Below are 20,716 nucleotides of genomic sequence, written 5' to 3' on the forward strand. Positions count from 1 at the left end.
CACCTCAACCCCGCCCCTACGCAGATAGCCCCGCCCCTTCCCTTACTGCCCCGCCCCTCTGCAGATAGCCCCAGCCCCGCCTCTCTCCCTTGTGGCCCCGCCCCTTTCCAGATAGCTCCACCCCAGCCCCGCCCCTTCCCAGATAGCTCCACCCCCAGCCCTGCCCCTCTCCCTTGCGGCCCCGCCCCTTCCCAGATAGCTCCACCCGAGCCCCTGCCCCCTCCCTTGCAGCCCCGCCCCTCCCCCAGGGTCTCACCGAACCAGAGGGGGGCCCTGTCCCCGTACCCCCAGCCCCAGCCTGTCCAGGAAGGTCACCGGGGTGGGGGGGGGGGAAGTGCTTCTGCTTAGAGGGACAGTTCTCAGCGCCAGGTACTCCCAGAGCCCTGGGGGAAAGGGGTCAGACACCCCGCCCCAGACCTCCAAGGGGAGGGGCACTCAACATCCCTGGAGGGGAGGGGGCCCAGCAGAGCCCCCCAAGGGGACTGTGACGAACTGGGACTGTTCTTACTGTGGTCTGTGAATGCTGACAGGGGAGTGGGGCTGGGATAGTCTGCATTGGGGGGTGGGATCTGCCCGAGGGCGCATACCTGAGCGTGTAACATGAGAACCCAGGAAGGGGTTGGAGGCCAGGTGACACCTTGGCCCGGGAAACTGAACAAAGGCTGTGGGAGGGGTCGCTGAAGGCAGAGTCTTGGAAGCTGGGTGGTGAGATGGTGGGGAGGCAGAGATTGCTCTGACCTCCCAAGGGGGCTGGGATGCCCTGGGACCCCAAGCTGGACCTAACTGAGGGGGGTCCTGTTGTCTGTGCCTGCAAGACCTGTCTTGGACTGTGTTCCTGTCGTCTAAATAAACCTTCTGCTTTACTGGCTGGCTGAGAGTCATGGTGAATCGCAGGAAGCCGGGGGTGCAGGGCCCTGAGTTCCCCAATACTCCGTGACAGGGACACAAACAACTCCCCACTCTGACAACAGCTGAAGAAATGGGGGGCTCTGGGGTCCCCTTTCATGCCCCATGGAGCCCAGCTCCCCAAGTACTGAGGTGAGGAGTTCCCTCACCTTTAAAATCCTGCAGGGCTTGGAAGTGGGGGATACAAGTGCAGGGTGGCGTTGCCATGGGGAGAGAAAAGAGGTTGGGGTGGGGGCTGGGAGCCAGGACTCCTGGGTTCTCTCCCAGCTCTGAGAGGGGAATGGTGCTGGGAGCCCGGATGCCTGGGTTCTCTGGACTCACTGTCAGGGACTCTCGCTTGCTGCCGCGCATGAGGAAGGTGAACCTAAGTCTAGCTGGCGAGCCCCGTGCGCTGGGTGTGTCCTCCAGGTACCTGCAGGGGGCACCAGGCAGGGAGGGGGCACCGCGCAGGGGGCACCAGGTAGGGAGGGGGCGCCGGGCAGGGCCGGGGGCACCAGGCAGGGGTAGATAAATCTCTGCATTAAGCAGCGTCGCGTAACTTTCCTGTGACTTTGTGCTGGGTCCGTCCATGCGTGACTCTGGTTTCCAGCAGCTTTGGGTCAAGGCCTTTGCTACGGGAACTTTGCACTGAGCCCGGGTACAATGTTATCGCCCCGACGGACAGTTCAGGTCGAAGGAAAATGGCTTTTTGCTCAGAGGAGAATAAGATCCCCCCCCCCCACCCGGTCCCCGTCCATCACTTGCCCGTTGGCTGAGCCAGGGGCAGCTGAGGAAGGCGGGAGGTGGCACCCCTGGGGAGGGGCTGGAGACAGACCCAGGACAAGAACACGGGGCCCAGGGGCTCACTGAAGCTCAGACACATTGGCAGCCTCGGGGGTTAGGAGCAAACCGAACAGCAGCGGGACCCCCCCGGAGAGACGCAGCACGAAGGCCCAACGGCCACACACAGATTTTGCGGCTGGTGCAGATTTGCATGAGCGCGAAGTGGCGATAAATGTGAGGTGTTGGGCAGAGGCCCCCGGTCTCGTCTTGTCAACACGGGAGTGACAATCCGGCTCCACCCCCCATTGAACTCACCTGCCAGTGACGTTATGGGGAGCAACGAATGGGGGGACAACAACAAGCAGGAGTGTGTGTGTGTGTGTGCCCGCGCATGAGAGCATGTGTGCGTGTGTGTGTGTGCGCCCGCGCGTGAAAGAGAGCATGTGTGTATGTGTGCACGCACGAGAGAGAGAGCGCGCGCCTGTATGTGTGTGTGATATGTCTCATATGCAGGTGATACCATGTGGATTGATACGTGTGTTACCAATCAATGTGGCGTTTGTCTCCCCCCTGAAAAGATCCCAGGCAGGGCACTAAGTACAATCCCTAGGCCTAGGAAGGGGGGCTCGGGAAGCCCTCTCTGACCCCTCCCCGCTTGGACAGACCCTGGTGCCTGCGCTGCATCTGCCGGGCGGCTTCCCTCAGAGACAGGGGACCGGCTCCTCCGAGCGATCCCCCTCCTCCAGCTGGGCAATGAGCTGTTCTTTGGTGAGCCTCCCACTGCGCAGCCCCCTCTGCCTGCACAGCTCCACCAGGTCGCCCTTAAGGCGCTTCGCATACATCCCCTCGCTGGCCCCTCGCTGGCCTGGGTGCTGGTTCCCAGTGTATCAGCCCGTTTCCAGGTCACCGCCTCAGCTTCTCCGCCCTGAGCCTGCTGCTGGCTGACTCTTCACCACACCTGGTCCCCGGCAATCCTCCTTTGGTCGCTGCTCCCCAGTCACTTACTTCAGGAAGCGCCGTCCACGGGGTGAAGTAGATCCCACTGCTGCCACCAGTTGTCATGGACTGGGGGAGTCAGGGCCCTGCACCCTCACTTCCTGTGATTCCACGGGACTCTCAGCCAGCAGACCAGGAGGTTTATTGGCTGACAGGAACAGTCCAGACCAGGGCTTGTGGGTACAACCAGGACCCCTCGGCCAGGTCCCTCTGGGGGGGCAGGGGGCTCAGACCCCAACCCTGGGGCTCCCTCCAGTTCCCAGCCAGCTCCAAACTGACCCCCCGGCTCCTCCCCCAGCCTTTGCCCAGTGTACCAGGCAGGTGGCACCTGGCCCCACCCCCTCCTGGGCTCAGGTATCATCCCTCGAGCTGTAGAGAAATCTCTGTAGTTAATGATCTCTATAAATCTTTTTGACATTGCATCTTGGATGATGTTATTTTGTATTTCATATGACTTGGCATTGTGCCTCTATTTTCATACAACTTTGTATTAGATCCCTATATAGAAAATTGGTAGAAAACTTTGTATCAAATGTTATAGCCCCTAAGGATAGTAGTTAAAGTAAAAGAAACATGTGCCTTTTTGCTAGAAGTAGAATAAGATCTTCCCCCCCAGGTAGTAATCAATTGCCCGATTGACTGAATGAGGTGTGAGTGAGTGAGTGAGGCTTGGAATCAGAGGGGTAGCCGTGTTAGTCTGAATCTGTAGAAAGCAACAGAGGGTCCTGTGGCACCTTTGAGACTAACAGAAGTACTGGGAGCATAAGCTTTCGTGGGTAAGAACCTCACTTCTTCAGATGCAAGACTTGGAAGGCTTGGAAGACACCCACCTCCAGACAGCTACAACAGTTGGAGAGGGGCTGGGAGCCAGAGCAAAGGACAATGCAAGTCGTCAAGTGGGCCCAATAAAGAAGAGCAGATATATTGAGGGCCTCAGGGAGTAGAAGCCAGCACCTTCTTTAGCAAACCCCCTCTTGGAGCAGCATTGGGACAACACCTGGAGAAAAGCAGCACAAAGACCAATGGACACAGACCCAGATTTTGAATCTGGTCTAGATTTGCATGAGAGGGAAGCTGCTATAAAGGTGAGGTATCTTGCAGAAGGACCCCGGGTCTCATCTTGTCAGCATCAGAGCATCGATCCGGCTCCACCCCTCCCGCATCTAACTCACCTGGCCAGTGCAGTTAAGGGGAGCAACTAGTTGGTAACAACAGCAAGATGGAGTGTGTGTGTGTGTGTGTGTGTGTGTGTGTGTGTGTGTGTGTGTGTGTGTGTGTGCGCATGACTGTGATATATCTCATACGCATATCATAGAGTATTAATTGATACCTGTATTACTAATAAATGTGGCGTTTTGCCTTAATCCCCCTGAAAAGACCCTCTGTAGTACTTTGAGTATAGGATGACCAGATAGCAAGTGTGAAAAATCGGGACAGGAAGTGGGGGGTAATAGGTACCTCTATAAGAAGAAGCCCCAAAAAATCAGGACTGTCCCTATAAAATCAGGACATCTGGTCACCCTATTTGAGTACAACAAAGGAGAGTCTCCCACTCCCATGCAGACAGTCCCAGTAAAACTGCCCTGCAACATTCAAATTAATTACAAATAAAATTAAAGTGATGAATTAAATCAATCGAACAAACCCTCCCCTAGATCAGGCTAACACCACAGTCCCCGCTGAGCCCAGACCCCGCCCCCATCAGCCACGACCCACCACGTCGGCTGCCATCTTTATTGCAGACTGTAAGGCACACGGGGGTCCCGTTTCCATGGGGGGCGGGGCCCTCACTCCTGGGGCCCCGGGGGGGGCCTGGGCAGGATGCCAGCAGCCCCCCCGCCGTGGAGAAGAGGTTGATGGGGGAGGAGCCGTCGGTGATGAGGGCCGACTGGAGGCCCAGGCCCTTCAGCAGCTTCACCTGGGGGGAACGGGGGGAGTGAGGGAGTGAGTGAGACCCCGCCCCCAGCCCCTCCCCCACCCGTGTAAGCTCCACCCCTCCTGGGCCCCACCCCCAGAACCCTCCCTACCCTGCCCACTCCATCCCTACAGCAAGCCCCACCTTAGCCCCACCCATGCCACCAGCAATTGCCCAGGCCCCGCCCCTAAACCTCTCCCCCACCCTGCTCTAAGCCCCGCCTCTAAGCCCCGCCCCCGGCCCACCTGCAGCTCCGGCCCGGCCAGCGCGATGTCCCGCAGGGTCTCGGGCCCCGATGGCTTCCGTCACCTGCTGGAACTTCTTCACCTCCACCTCGGCCAGCAGCCGGGCCCGCGCCGCCTCCTGCACGCCCTGCGCCCGGGCGAAGCGCAGCTCCTGCTCCCGCGCCTGGCACAGCCGCGCCAGCTCCGACTCCTGCGCCGCCGGGGGGGACAGGCTCAGGGGGGAGCTCTGAGTCCTGCCCCGGGCCCCGCCCTGCCTCCGGGCCCCGCCCCCTCCTCCCCTGGGGCCCCGCCCACCCCACTGGGCCACACCCCACCTCCTCCCCGGGGACCTGCCCTCCCACCTGGCCCTGCCCCTCCTCCTCTCTGGGGCCCTGCCCCGCCTCCTCCCTCGGGGACCTGCCCTGCCTCCGGGCCCCGCCCCCTCCTCCTCTGGGGCCTGCCCCGCCTCCTCCCCTGGGGCCCCGCCCCCCCCACCGGCCACACCCACCCTCTCCCCTCGGGGACCTGCCCTGCCTCCGGGCCCCGCCCCTCCTCCCCTGGGGCCCCGCCCACCCACTGGGCCACACCCCACCTCCTCCCTCAGGGACCTGCCCTCCCACCTGGCCCTGCCCCCCTCCTCTCTGGGGCCCCGCCCTCCCACCAGGCCACACCCACCCTCCTCCCTCGGGACCTGCCCTGCCCCCTCCTCCTCTGGGGCCCTGCCCCGCCTCCTCCCCGGGGCCCTGCCCCCCCACCGGGCCACACCCACCCTCCTCCCCTGGGGCCCCACCCTACCTCCTCCCTCGGGGACCCGCCCTCCCACCAGGCCGGCACCCACCCTCCTCCCTCGGGGACCCGCCCTCCCACCAGGCCCCACCCACCCTCCTCCCTCAGGGACCTGCCCTCCCACCGGGCCATGCCCCACCTCCTCCCCCAGGGACCCCCCCCACCTCCTCCTCGGGGACCCACCCTCCCACCAGGCTCCGCCTCCTCCCCCAGGGACCTCCCACCCTCCTCCCTCAGGGGACCTGCCCTCCCGCCCTCCCACCGGGCCATGCCCCACCTCCTCCCCCAGGACCCCCCCACCTCCTCCCTCGGGGACCTGCCCTCCCACCTGGCCCTGCCCCCTCCTCCTCTGGGGCCCTGCCCCGCCTCCTCCCTCGGGGACCTGCCCTCCCACCAGGCTCCGCCTCCTCCCTCGGGGGCCCTCCCGCAGGGCCACGCCCCCTTCCCAGAGCCCCCACCCACCCCTGTGGGCCACACCCCCTCCCCAGGCTTCCCCCAGTCCCGCCCACTCACCGTCTCAATGGCGGCTGCCTCCGCCTTCAGCTTGGCCTGTTCCACGGCCGCCTCGCCCGCGATCCGCGCCGCCTCTGCCTTGGGACTGGGCCTCGGCCCGCGCCGCGCCAGCGCTCTCCACTGCCGCGCTGGGAGGGGCCAGATAGAGTCACAGACCCCCACGTCCGCCCCCGGGTCTCCCGGATCCCCCCCGGCCACTGATCCCTTCCTGCCCCCGATCCCCGATCCTGCCCCGGCCACTGATCCCTTCCTGCCCCGATCCTGCCCCCAGCCACTGATCCCCCCCAGATCTCCCCCCGCCACTGATCCCTTCCTGCCCCCGATCCCCCGATCCTGCCCCCGGCCACTGATCCCTTCCTGCCCCCGATCCCCCAATCCTGCCCCCGGCCACTGATCCCTTCCTGCCCCGATCCCCCGATCCCGCCCCCCGGCCACTGATCTCCCCCAGATCCCCCCCCAGCCACTGATCCCTTCCTGCCACCGATCCCCCGATCCTGCCCCGGCCACTGATCCCTTCCTGCCCCCGATCCCCCGATCCTGCCCCCAGCCACTGATCCCTTCCTGCCCCCGATCCCCCGATCCTACCCCCGGCCACTGATCCCTTCCTGCCACCGATCCCGCCCCCGGCCACTGATCCCTTCCTGCCCCCGATCCCCCGATCCTGCCCCCGGCCACTGATCCCCCCCAGATCTCCCCCCGGCCACTGATCCCTTCCTGCCCCCGATCCCCCGATCCCGCCCCGGCCACTGATCCCCCCCCAGATCTCCCCCCGGCCACTGATCCCTTCCTGCCCCGATCCCCCGATCCCGCCCCCGGCCACTGATCCCCCCCAGATCTCCCCCCGATCCCGCCCCCAGAATCCCCGATCCCTCCCCTGGCCAGAGACTCCCCCCGATCCTGCCCCCCGGCCACTGATCCCCCCAGATCTCCCCCCGGCCACTGATCCCTTCCTGCCCCCGATCCCCCGATCCTGCCCCCGGCCACTGATCCCCCCCAGATCTCCCCCCCAATCCCGCCCCAGAATCCCCCGATGCCCCGATCCCTCCCCTGGCCACAGACTCCCCCGATCCTGTCCCTTGCCACTGACACCCCTGTGACAACCCTGATCCCGCCCCTGGCAGCTGGCCAACCTTCCCCTGACCCCCCCATCGCCCCCCCCGTTCCCCCAACCTCAGGGCCTCCAGCTCCAGCAGCTCCTTCCGGGCTCGCTCAGCCTCCGCCTGGTCCAGGATTTTCTGCCGCTCCAGCCGCCCCGGGCCTCCTGTTCCAGCCGCTCGGCTCGTGCCTGGGGGAGACGGGCTGGGGTCAGGGGGGCTGGGGCAGGGCTGGGGGGGAACCGGCCCCGGGGGAGCCCGTACCTGGCGGCCGCCTCCTGGGAGTTGGTGGTGATCTCGATGGCCAACTGGACACTCCTCTGCAGCGCGTCCCGCGTGCGCTGGTCCACCGGCTCCACGCTCTGGATGTCCACGCTGCTCACCACCAGCCCGTTCTGGGGGAAGCGCAGACAGCCCCGCACCTGCAGCTCCGCGTCGAAGCCGAACACGGCCGAGCAGATGATCCGGTTCGAGTTCTGGGGGCAGGGGTGGATTGTGGGGCGCTGGGGGAGCACCCAGAACCCCCATATTCCCCCGCCGCCAGCCTGGCAGGTACAACCATGGGACCCAGACGCGCGGCCAGCCCAGGGACCCTCCCGGGAAGCGGCGGACGGGGGCCCAGCTCCAGGATGCACCCCAGGGGGTTTGGGGCGTGGGAGCCCAGGGCTGAGCCGGGAGGAGGCAGGCCTGGGGGGGGGGGGGCTGCGAGGGGGGGCCCCCGTACCTTGTGGAAGTCGTCAAAGCTGACTGAGGCCACGGCCCCGCGGATGCGGAGGCCAGCGCTTTGCAGGCGTCTCCCACGAAGTCCGGGACACTGAAGAGCCGGGAGAGCGCTGGGGGGTCGGGGGGCGACGGCACCTCGAAGTGCCTGGGGGGGGGACGACAGTGTGGTTAGGGGGCTGGGGAACAGGCCTCCTCGGTCCCCCTCCCTGCAACCTCTGCCCCTGCACTCCCCAGCCCCCCCCCCCCCCCCCCCGCCCCAGGCAGACGGCAGTGAAGGGCCAGTGCTGGGCCCAGGGGCAGGACCCCCAAGAGTGCCTGGAGACCCCAAGATCGGGGCAGTGCTTGGGCTCCGGCCGGGCCAGCCAAGAGCAGGCTGGGGTGGGGGGCCCCCGACAGGGCCAGTGACACCCCCCGTGCTGCCCCTCCCGCCCAGCCCCTCACCAGTTGTAGGCCAGCTGGAGCTGCAGCCGGGCGTGGTCGGCCGTCTCGATGGTGACGATGTCGGTGCAGAAGTCGGGGCCCAGCAGCAGGCAGAGCGAGCGGCGGCTGTGGGGGGTCTTGGGCCCGCCCCCCCCGACAAGCTGAGCACCGTGAACTGCTCGTCCGGGCCCAGCAGAACCAGCTCCGGGCCCAGCACCACCCTGCGGGGGAGGAAAGGTGACCCCACACGCCGGGGGAGGGAGCCCCATGAGATGCATCCAGCCCCCCCCCGTAGATAAATCTCTGATCGTTTTCATATGACTTTACATTGTGCCTCTTCACATAACCTTGTAGTGGGTCCACCCACGTGTGACCTCGGTTTTCATGGGACTTTGTATCAAAGCCTCATATAGAAACGTATTGCCCTTGGTATAATGTTATAGCCCCTATTAAGGATAGGATAAGAGAGGAGAAAAATGTCTTTTTGCTGGAGTAGAACAAGATTTTCCCCCCACTCTCAATCAATTGCCCTGTTGAATGACCGAGGTGTGGATGAGGAAGGCGGAAGGCAGCACCTCCAGACAGCCTCAACCCTTGGAGAGGGGCTGGGAGCCAGACCCAAGGACAATAAAACATGTCAAGTGGGCTCATTAAAGACAAGCAGACATACTGACGGCCTCGGGGTTAGAAGACAGCACCTTCTTTTGGGAACCCCCTCTTTGCAGCATTGGGACAACACCCAAAGAAAGCAGCACAAAGGACCAATGGACACAGAGTTTGCATGAGAGGGAGGTGGCTATAAACGTGAGGTGTTTTGCACAGGACCCCGGGTCTCCTCTTGTCACCATTGGAGCATCGATCCGGATCGGCAGAAGCCCGGCTCCACCCCTCCCCCATCTAACTCGCCTGGCCAGTGCAGTTAAGGGGAGCAACTAGTTGGTAACAACAACAAGACGGAGTGTGTGTGTGTGAGTGTGATTATAGATCTATCATATGCATATGATACAGTGTTCATGAATACCTGTATTACTAATAAAAGTGGTGTTTTGCCTTATTCCCCCTGAAAAGATCCCGTGCAGTACTTTAAGTACAACACCCCGCCCGCCCCCTGCTCACCTGGACTTCCGCTCCTGGTAGTCGTACACCTGCACAGCAGCGTTGTGGGGCACCCGGTAACTCACCACCCGCGACATGTTGCGGGGCCGGTCCTCGCATTCTTGGGGGGGCCCCCTGAAGCGGTCGGCCACGGGGTCCCGGCCCGAGGACAGCAGGGGCCTCCACGGTGGGGGGCAGCTCCTTATCCCATAGCTCCTCATCCTGCGTCATCTTGTAGGTGTGACCGATCACCGCCCGCACCTGGGGAGAGGGGGGAGTCAATGGGGGGCTCAGGAGCCCATGGGGGGCAGGGGTATGGGGCACTGGTGGTGAGTGGGGCAGGCCAGGAGCAGTGGGGGGCAGGGATATTGTAGATAAATCTCTGATAATTTTCAGATGACTTTACATTGTGCCTCTTCACATAACCTTGTGGTGGGTCTACCCACGTGTGACCTCTGTTTTCATGGAACTTTGTATCAAAGCCTCATTTAGAAACTTTGCATTGCCCTTGGTATAATATTATAGCCCCTCAGGATAGAATAAGATAGAAGAAAAATGTCTTTTTGCTAGCAGTAGAACAAGAGCTCTTCCCCCCCCCCCCACTCTTAATCAATTGCCCTGTTGAATGAATGAGGTGTGGATGAGCAAGGCATGGAAGGCAGCACCTCCAGACAGCCTCAACTGTTGGAGAGGGGCTGGGAGCCAGACCCAAGGACAATAAAACGTGTCAAGTGGGCTCATTAAAGACAAGCAGACATACCGAGGGCCTCGGGGGTTAGAAGCCAGCACCTTCTTTTGGAAACACCCTCTTTGCAGCATTGGGACAACACCCAGAAGGAAGCAGCACAAAGAACCAATGGACACAGACACAGAGTTTGAATGTGTTATAGATTTGCATAAGAGGAAAGCTGCTATAAAAGTGAGGTGTCTTGCAGAGGACCCCGGATCTCGTCTTGTCAACATGGGAGCATCGATCCGATCGGCAGAAGCCCGGCTCCACCCCTCCCCCATCTAACTCACCTGGCCAGTGCAGTTAAGGGGAGCAACGTGTGAGTGCATGAGTGTAATATATATATCATATGCATATGATACACTGTTAATGAATACATGTATTACTAATAAATGTGGCATTTTGCCTTATTCCCCTGAAAAGATCCTGTGCAGTACTTAAAGTACAACAATATGGGGCACTGCGGGAGGGCCGGGGGGCAGGGTTTGGGGCCCCGCTCACCTTGCCTGTCTTGATGTCACGCACGTAGACCCCCTCGTTCTCGCCCAGGAGGATGGTACAGCGCCGCTCCAGCACCTCCACCTCTGCTGGCGGCACGTACTCCCGGGGCCCCCAGATAATCCAGCGATCGCCCGGCTTCCGGCGCAGCTCACCACCGTCCTGCGGGTGGCAGAGATCCCAGGGCCCCTCGCTCCCATCCCGCAGCGCCCTGCCCCCCCAGCTCTCCCGGTGCCCCTCACTCCCGACCCGCAGCCCCTGCTAGCCCAGCCCTGCCCCTGCTAGCCCAGCCCTGCCTCCCGCAACTCTGCCGGTGCTCCTCACTCCCGACCCGCAGCCCCTGCTAGCCCAGCCCCGCCCCCCCCAGCTCTGCCGGTGCCCCTCACTCCCGGCCCGCAGCCCCCTGCCAGCCCAGCCCTGCCCCCTCCAGCTCTGCCGGTGCCCCTCACTCCCGACCCGCAGCCCCCTGCCAGCCCAGCCCTGCCCCCCCCAGCTCTGCCGGTGCCCCTCACTCCCGGCCCGCAGCCCCCTGCCAGCCCAGCCCTGCCCCCCCCAGCTCTGCCGGTGCCCCTCACTCCCGACCCGCAGCCCCCTGCCAGCCCAGCCCTGCCCCCCCAGCTCTGCCAGTTCCCCTCACTCCCGGCCCGCAGCCCCCTGCCCCCCCCAGCTCTGCCGGTGCCCCTCACTCCTGGCCCGCAGCCCCCTGCCCCCCCCAGCTCTGCCGGTGCCCCTCACTCCCGGCCTGCAGCCCCCTGCCCCCCCCAGCTCTGCCGGTGCCCCTCACTCCCGACCCGCAGCCCCCTGCCCCCCCCCAGCTCTGCCGGTGCCCCTCACTCCCGACCCGCAGCCCCCTCCTAGCCCAGCCCTGCTCCCGCCCCCCAGCTCTGCCGGTGCCCCTCACTCCCGACCCACAGCCCCTGCTAGACCAGCCCTGCCCCCCCCCAGCTCTGCCGGTGCCCCTCACTCCCGACCCGCAGCCCCCTGCCCCCCCCAACTCTGCCGGTGCCCCTCACTCCCGACCCGCAGCCCAGCCCTGAGCTTCCCCCACCTCATCCAAGTCCTCCAGCTTGCTCAGGGCCCGCAGCAGCAGCCCTTCGTCCTCCGAGAGGATGTAGATGTCCTGGATCCCGTCCTTCAGAGACTCCCCTGGCTGGAGGAAGAACGACTTCTCCCCCTGGAGCAATGAATGGGGGCTCCGTGAGAATTTCCACAGTACCCAAGAAATATGGGGCGCATGTATGGGCATGTAGTCTAGGTAATATGGGAATATCAGTTACTGTGCATATAAACTAGAAAATACGGCAAGACCATGCCTCAATGAATATTTTATTCCTTTTCCCACTTATTGCCGTAGAAACAAGGCAACACCTGCCCAGGTAGTCTGCAAAATACGGTTAGACCCACCCGGCTCCAAGGTGAGGAGCTGCTGCTTCTATTATTCGCCGTATAGCCTAGAAAATACAGTAAGCTCTTGCCTATAGTCTAGGAATTACGGTAACCCCCCTTCCAAAGTGGAAATACAATAACCATCTGCTCCTATACCCTGGGTAATACGGTACCTCCTCCCCCCCCCCCCCCCGCCGCCTCCAGCTGTAGCCTATGACCTGGCAACAGCCACTCCCCGCCCCCACCATCTATAACTGAAGCTATATTCTGGTATATACGGTAGCTGGCTCCTAGGTTAACCATCGCAGTCTAACTACAGCTGTCGCTTTATTTCTACTAATTACGGTAGACGCAGCCATTCTGGGTCCCATTCGGTTACCGTACTTACTAGGATACAGGAGGCTACAAGGAGGCGGTAATTAGAAGGGTAACTATGACATCCCGTAGAGGCACATCATTACCATAATTACTAGCATAAACGTGCCCCACAGCTATACATAGGGGTACTGTAGTTATGTCAGAGAAACAAAACTACCGTATATGTTAGAATAAACCTGTACCAATAATCGTGGCCTGGAGTTCACACTAGTACCAGATTGTCATGGACACACATGGCCGCTATACCTTGATCACCTTCTCCTGGCCCAGCTGCGGCTTGCCGTCGGGCCCCACGGGGTCGCACACCACGCAGTACTGGCGGCTGCTCAGTGTGGTGATGTCCACAATGCCCACCACCTCCTCGTAGACGTCCGGGATGTAGGCCTCGCTCTGCGCTAGCGTCACCAGCCACTCCTCCCCCGTCCGGCGCACCGTGTCCTGCGGGTCCCGGAAGGTCTTGGTGGCGCGGAGATGCAGCGCCCTCTACGGGGGAAAGGGGAACACGGTCGTCGGCATGAGGGGAGCCGGGTCCTGGCTATTTCCTCCTTCCCCAAGGACCCCCGACTCCAGCCCATGTCCACCTACTCTCCCCTGCCCAAGACCCCCCTCTTCCCCACGGTCCCCCCACATCTTCCCTTTGTCCATGGGGTCGACCCCACACCACTCCTTCCCCCCTAGCTCACATCCAGCTTCCCCCATTTTCCTCCCCGTCCCGGACCAGATCCATTTCACTCCCTCCTGACCCTGGACTCTCCCATCCCCTCCGCTCCCAGACAGCTCCATGCCCCAATCTCATCCTGTCCCCCGACCGGGGCTGGGAACCCTCCAACCTCAGTCCCACCCCCTCAGCCAATAAGGAGGCCACCTCACAGCAAGGGAGCTCCTCCCCCCAAGTTGGGAACCCAGCCCCAGCCTGTCCTTCCCACCCCAGCACCCCCACCCACCCCAGTGCAGATCGCGCACACACACACACCGGTGCAGAACACACACACACACACACACACAGTGCAGATCACACATCGACTGCCACCAGCACCCCTTGCCCACCCCTCCACTCACCTTTTCTGTCAGCAGAAAAGCATCCACAATGTCAACCACCTCCTCAAACACGCCAGGGAGATACGCACCCACTCGCTTCACCAGCCACTCCTCACCTGGGGGGGGGGAGAGAAACATGGCTACACGTGCGGAGCGACGGGCACCGGCAGAGCTGGGGGGCGCAGGGCTGGGCTAGCAGGGGGCTGCGGGTCGGGAGTGAGGGACGCCGGCACAGCTGGGGGGGCAGGGCTGGGCTGACAGGGACTGCGGGTTGGGAGTGAGGGGCACTGGCAGAGCGGGGGGGGCAGGGCTGGGCTAGCAAGGGGGCTGCGGGTCGGGAGTGAGGAGCACCGGCAGAGCTGGGGGGGGCAGGGCTGGGCTGGTAGGGGGCTGTGGGTCGAGAGTGAGGGGCACTGGCAGAGCGGGGGGGGCAGGGCTGGGCTGGTACGGGGCTGTGGGTCGGGAGTGAGGGGCACTGGCAGTGCTGGGGGGGGCAGGGTGGGCTAGGCTAGCAGGGGGCTGTGGGTCGAGAGTGAGGGGCACTGGCAGAGCGGGGGGGTCAGGGCTGGGCTGGTACGGGGCTGTGGGTCGGGAGTGAGGGGCACCGGCAGAGCTGGGGGGGGCTGGGCTGGTAGGGGGCTGTGGGTCGGGAGTGAGGGGCGCGGCAGGCCGGGGGGGGCAGGGCAGGGGGCTGTGGGTCGGGAGTGAGGAGCGCAGCAGTCTGGGGGGGTGCGGGCAGGGGGCTGCGGGTCGGGAGTGAGGGGCGTGGCAGGCCGGGGGGGGGTACCTGTGACGCGCCGGGTCCCCTCCCGGTCCGTACACTCCTTGCGGGCCCGGAGCCGGATGGCCTGGTTGTGGCGGATGACGGTCGCCTGGCTGATTTCCACCACCTCCACCTCGGTGCGCGGGATGTAGGTGCCTGCGGGAGGCTGGCGTTAGCCGTGGCCGGCCGGGCTCCGCCCCAGCCCCCAGCCCAGCCCACTCACCTGGCCCCTCAAAGAGGAATTCGTCCCCAGCCACGTACTTCTCCCCCTGGTCGTCCTCAAAATCCAGCAGGGCCTTGAGGTGCAGGGCGGTGTCCGGCAGCACCACCTGCAGGGCCGTGATCCCCTGGGGGGAGAGGGGGGTCAGGGCGAGGCTCGGGGGCGCGCTGGCTCCGGGCCCGCCTGGGGCTGGGCGTTACCTGCTGGATCTCCTCCCCCGGGTAGAGGGGGAAGGGGGGCTGGCTGAGCCGGATCTCCAGGTCCGCGTGCCGCAGCAGCGCCTGCCCCGAGGCATCGAACTGCACCCCGGCACCCGGCGCCCGCAGCACAGGGTTCAGCACCGCGCAGTAGTGCCGGGGGGGCACCGTCACCATCTTGGCCGGGGGAAAGACGACCCTGCGGGGCGGGGGGAACACATCATGGGGGTGCTGGGAACCGACCCTGTGACCCCCCAGCCCCCATACACCCCGCCCCCTGGCCTCCCCCGTCCCATCCCCTCCCAAGCAGCACAACCCCTCTGCCCCCCGGCCCAGGCCTGCCCCAGCTCCGGCGCCCCTCACCGCTCATTGTCCCTGGCGGATGTAGGTCTGCGGCCCCACCTCCACGCGGGTCACGTTGGAGTTCTGGTCCAGCACGTGGATGTAGTGGTGCGGGGGGATGCGGATGATGGACTCCTCGGCCATGTTGGCTGGGGGGGGGGGGCGGGGGATTAGCAGCCCCCGGATCAGCCCCAACCCAGCCCCCCAATCCCAACGCAAATGGAGCAACCGGCCCAAGCCGTGTTCCCAGAACCCTCTGCACTAGGGCCCCGCTCGCAGCTCCCTGCCAGCCCCAATCGGACCTGACCCACGGCCCCGGGCACCCACACTAGGATCTCCCCCCCCCCCCGAGAATTTCCCCTCTGGCGAGAACCCGCCCACTTTACGCCCTAATCCCAGAGCAAACACAGCAACCAACGCCCAGCCGCGTTCCCAGAACCCTCTGCAGCAGGGCCCCGCCCGCACCAGGACCGACCCCCCCCCATATCACACTCTTGGGGCACCCGCGCCAGGGCTGACCCCCCATCCTGCACCTGGGGCGCCCGCACCAGGACCCCCCCCCATATCACATTGTCGGGGCACCCACGCCAGGGCTGACCCCCCCCATCCTGCACCTGGGGCGCCCGCACCAGGACCCCCCCCATATCACATTGTCGGGGCACCCACGCCAGGGCTGACCCCCCCCATCCTGCACCTGGGACGCCCGTGCCAGGACCCAACCCCCCCCCCCCGATATCACACTCTCGGGGCACCTGCACCAGGGCCGACCCCTCCCCTGTCCCGTGCCCGGGGTGCCCGTGCCAGGACCGCCCCCCCAATATCCTACACTTGGGGGCGCCCGTGCCAGGACCCCCCCCATATCACATTGTCGGGGCACCCGCGCCAGGGCTGACACCCTCCCCTGTCCCGTGCCCGGGGTGCCCGTGCCAGGACCGCCCCCCCCAATATCCTACACTTGGGGTGCCCGTGCCAGGACCGACCCCCCCCATTGCATCAGTGTCAGGGTCCCCCCAGTACTAGCCCCGGGGTTGCCTGGTGACCATCTAAGCAGTGACTCAGGTTTGCGGGGAGGGGGGTGTTTGGGGGCAATCCCCAGCCCTGACCTCAGAGCCCCCCACGCCTGCCCCTCGTTGGGCTGGGCTGGGCGCCCCCTCCGCTGCTGCCCCCCAGGGCTGGGCCCCCCCGCACAAACCTACCAGCTGCTTCCTGCAGGGCCCAGCTGGGACTGAGCCGGACCCGCCCAGGGCTGGGGCTGGGAGGGACTCGCTTAAAGGGGCAACGGAGCCGCCCCCGCAGTCCTGGGCCGGTGGACCCCCTTTCCCCCGGCCCACAGCCCCCCCAGACCTGGACCCCCCAGCCCCTGGACCCCCCTTTCCCCCGGCTCACAGCCCCCCCCAGTCCTGGGCCCCCCCTTCCCCCAGCTCACAGCCCTCACAGCCCCCCCAGCCCTGGGCCCCTCCCTTCCCCCGACTCACAGCCCCCCCCAGTCCTGGGCCCCCCCAGACCTGCGCCCCCCCCTTCCCCCTTCTCACAGCCCCCCCCCAGACCTAGGCCCCTCCTTCCCCTGGCTCACAGCCCCCCCAGACCTGCCCCCCCATTCCCCCGACTCACAGCCCCCCCAGTCCTGGGCCCCCCCTTCCCCCAGCTCACAGCCCCCCCCAGCCCTGGGCCCCCTCCCTTCCCCCGACTCACAGCCCCTCCCAGACCTGGACCCCCCAGACCTGGTCTGGCCAATCCCCCAGCTCACAGCCCCCCCCAGTCCTGCCCCCCCCCCCGTCCCCCGACTCACAGCCCCCCCCAGTCCATGGGCCCCCCTTTCCCCCTTCTCACAGCCCCCCCCCAGACCTAGGCCCCTCCTTCCCCTGGCTCACAGCCCCCCTAGCCCTGGCCCCTCCCTTCCGCCGACTCACAGCCCCCCCCAGTCCTGGGCCCCCCTTCCCCCTTCTCACAGCCCCCCCCAGACCTAGGCCCCCTCCTTCCCCTGGCTCACAGCCCCCCCAGCCCTGGGCCCCTCCCTTCCCCCGACTCACAGCCCCTCCCAGACCTGGACCCCCCAGACCTGGACCCGCCCATTCCCCCAGCTCACAGCCCCCCCAGTCCTGGGCCCCCCCCTCTTCCCCGGCTCACAGCCCCCCCCCAGACCTGGCCCCCCCATTCCCCTGGCTCACAGCCCCCCCCAGTCCTGGGCCCCCCTTCCCCTTTCTCACAGCCCCCCCCAGACCTGGCCCCGCCCATTCCCCCAGCTCACAGCCCCCCCCAATCCTGGCCCCTCCCTTCTCCCGGCTCACAGCCCCCCCCAGACCTGGACCCCCCCAGCCCTGGGCCCCTCCCTTCCCCCGGCTCACAGCCCCCCCAGCCCTGGGCCCCTCCCTTCCCCGGCTCACAGCCCCCCCAGTCCTGGGCCCTCCCTTCTCCCGGCTCACAGCCCCCCCACTCCTGCCCCCCCTTTTCCCCATCTCAGTCCCCCCCAGACCTGGGCCCTCCTTCCTCCGACTCACAGCCCCCCCCCAGTCCTGGAGCCCCCTTCTCACAGACCCCCCAATCCTGGGCCCCCTTCACCTGCTCACAGCCCCCCCCCCAGTCCTGGGCCAGTGGACCCCCCTTCCCATCACAGCGCCCCCAGTCCTGGGGCCCCGTGATGGAGCAGGGAGGGGGGTGGAGCCCACACGGGGGGGGGGGTTGGGAGGACCAGGGGGCGTGGCCCGACGCGGGGGTGGGGGGCAGGCTGAGAGGACCCGGGGGCTGGTGTGATGCAGCAGGGAGGGGGTGGACTGGCCTGGGTGGGTCACAGAGGAGTTGGCTGGGACTAGCTGCATGGGGGGGGTGCGGCAACACCTGAGCAGGTGACCCGAACCGGGCAGGGGTGGAGCCAAGGGACAGTGCCGGCTCTAGAAGAGTGGGGCACGATTCCTGCCGGCAAGCCCCGCCCCCAGGAATCGGGCCCATGTTCCAGCCGGAGTCGCGGGGCTTGTGTCCGGACCGGTGCCGCTTGGGCTGGGGCTGGACTGGGCCGCGCCTCCCAGAGCCTCCTCCTTGCGCCCCCGCCTCAGCTTACCTGCTGCCGCCCGCCCCTGCTTGTTTTAAGACTTCCCGCGAACATCTGATTGGCGCGAAGCAGGGGAGGGGGAGGAGCAGGGGGCGGAGCGTTCAGGGGAGGGGCGGAGGGGGAAGTGAGCTGGGGGCGGGGGTGGGGTGGACAGCTGTGGGGCCCTCTTAGGCGCGGGGCCCGATTCACTGGAATCGGCTGAATCGGCCTAAAGCCGACCCTGCCAGGGGACACTGGCCGAAGGCTGGGGGAGGGACCGGGGGGGAGTGAGACATCTGGGGGGGGCAGTTTGGAGCTGGCTGGGAACTGGAAGGAGCCCCAGGACTGGGGTCTGAGCCCCCGGCCCCCCAGAGGGACCTGGCCGAGCTGAGGTGGAGATGGCTCCTGCAGGGTTATGATATGGGCGTGGGCCATTGTGCCGTTAGGAGTGTGATAGAATATCTCATTGGAAGGTGACAGGGCCAGAAAGAGTTAATTACCTCCCAGACTGACCTGACCCAGGGCCCAGCTGTAGCGACTGGTTCAGAAGGTCTGTTCATGAGCAGAGCTGGGAAATGCAGCCGGGGCTGTTAGAGGTAGATGGGAGCTGGGTGCTCAGGGCTTGTGGGGTCAGCAAACAAGTCTGGTCTATTGCTACAGCTTTGATTCAAAGATCAAAACAGGAATATTAACAATTATGATGGTACTTGAGGGAAATAGTATTATTGTCTCTATGTCTCTTGGAAGGTTGTGGTAACCTGGATCTGAACTGTTTAATGGATAAATGACCCTGTGCTAATTGCCAGGATGTTTGGAAGGAGAATTAAGCCTATTGTTTTCTCAGGCCGAAAGGCTGCTGGAAATGTATAAGACCCTGGGACACGATCCTGCTTCATCTCAGATCTGCTTTGGGTTTCAAGAGGGGGAAACCTTAAGCCACAAGGATTGAGATTCCCCAGTCACTGACTGGAGCCACCCTGAATATGGACATTGGACTATAACCTCTGGACTATTTCTAAAAGGACTTTTGGCAGCTACAAGCTCATCTCTGCTGTGTCTGAACCTCAAGAATTGAATTCAAGTCTGTCTGTAGATTGATCTTTTAACCAACACTCTCTCGCTTTTCTTTTTTAACACGTTTTAGTTTAGTTAATAAGAATTGACTATAGGGTGTATTTGGGGTAAGATCTAAGTTATAATTGGACCTGGGTGTGTGGCTGATCCTTTGGGGTTGGAAGAACCTTTTATTTTATATGAAGAGATCAGATTGTCAGGAATCATCATCATATCTGACAGGTGTGTCTGGACGGAGGCCGGACGCTGGGCACTTTAAGGGAACTGCGTTGGTTGGACTCTGAGTAACCAGTGAGGTAATACAGAGGCTGGTTGGTAAATCTAAGTATTGGAAGATCCACCAGCGTTTGGGGTTTGGCTGCCCCATTCTGTTTGCTGATTGAGTGACCTCAGCTGGCTCCCACGGGCAGCACCGTCACAGCCATGTGACGGGAAGCGCCAGCGAGACGCCGCCTGCCACACAACACTTGGAAAGGTGAAAACCCGGGGCGGGAGCACCCCTGGAAAAACATTGGTGGGTGCTCATCACCCACCGGCCACTCCCTGTGGCCCCGCCCCTGCTCCCGCTCAGCTCCGCGTCCAGCGCCACCGCATCCTGCGTCTTCCCCCCCCCCCAGCGCTTGCGCTGCGAAACAGCTGATTCGCAGGGCAGGGAGGGAGGGGGAAGAGGCGGGGCTGGGGCGGGAATTTGGGGAAGAGGTCCAATAGGGGCAGGGAGGGGGCGGAGAATTTGGGGATGGGGTTGGAACGGGGGCAGGGCCAGGGGCGGGGAAAGGGTGGGGGCGAAGGGGCGGGGGGGGGGCGCGGGCATCCACCGGCGCTGGAGAAAGTTGGCCCCTATGAGCCCCCGGGCCCCGTGTTATTGTCCTGGGGTCTGGCTCCAGCCCCTCTGCCAGGGGTGCTGCTGTCTGGAGGTGCTGCCTCCCGCCTTCCCCTCGCTCAGCCAATGGGCAAGTGATTAACAGGGACGGGGATGGGGACGGGGGGGATCTTATTCTCCTCTGAGCAAAAAGCCATGTTTTTAACATTATCCCAAGGCTCAGGACACAGGTTTCTAGATAAGGATCTGATACAAAGTGGTATGAAATTAGAGGCATAATACAAAGTCACGTGAAAGTTCTGTGAAGATGTTAATGCAGAGATTTATCGACATTGTCCCCTTTTGACCTCTCAAGAACAATTCTTGGGTGGTCACCATCTAAATCTTCTGTATCTGTTTTAAAGCTGCGTATTGGGTCATGTTCTCAGCCTGTGGTTTCAGTTTGGAGTCCGTGTGTTCCCCAGCGGCCCGTGCAGAGCGTTCGAGCCAACGCAGCCGGCAGGGTTAGGGGATGACCTGCTCCCTGGAAAGCTCCCAGGATCTGTGAGCACGACAGGAGTTGTCGTCGTAGGGCGTGCAGAGGATCTGTTGCAAACAAACCAAACAATCATAACCAGGTGAATAGAACTAAAAACATGACAACTGACAACACCAGCTATAGCAACACAAATGCAAACAATCAGAATCATCATTGGGAAATACACTAAAACCATCACCATAACTGGGTACACTGACAAACAGAATGAGGCCCAAGTTTGATGCTGCAGTAGCCATCGAACTATAAAAGTCAGAGGTGGTGGGTGCCTCAGGG

The 20,716-nt window shown here is 63.9% G+C and overlaps 1 protein-coding gene across 1 annotated transcript; it reads right to left on the reverse strand.

The window, feature by feature from the left end:
* Window positions 1–4,384: 4,384 nt before the first annotated feature.
* Window positions 4,385–15,135, reverse strand: LOC122173019 (major vault protein-like). The gene is given in 24 exon segments (XM_065594130.1): window positions 4,385–4,492; window positions 4,495–4,582; window positions 4,825–4,872; window positions 4,874–5,014; window positions 6,103–6,183; window positions 6,185–6,230; window positions 7,273–7,357; window positions 7,360–7,380; window positions 7,444–7,672; window positions 7,921–7,970; window positions 7,973–8,064; window positions 8,361–8,482; window positions 8,485–8,560; window positions 9,456–9,610; window positions 9,612–9,695; window positions 10,666–10,824; window positions 11,711–11,836; window positions 12,673–12,909; window positions 13,486–13,580; window positions 14,252–14,383; window positions 14,451–14,574; window positions 14,648–14,843; window positions 15,008–15,018; window positions 15,020–15,135. Coding segments are annotated over 24 exon segments (2,550 nt in total). The 5' UTR covers window positions 15,131–15,135; the 3' UTR covers window positions 4,385–4,451.
* Between the last annotated feature and the right edge of the window lie 5,581 nt (window positions 15,136–20,716).

This window comes from Chrysemys picta, chromosome 4, assembly GCF_011386835.1.
Source record: "Chrysemys picta bellii isolate R12L10 chromosome 4, ASM1138683v2, whole genome shotgun sequence".
NCBI classification, from domain to species: domain Eukaryota; kingdom Metazoa; phylum Chordata; order Testudines; family Emydidae; genus Chrysemys; species Chrysemys picta.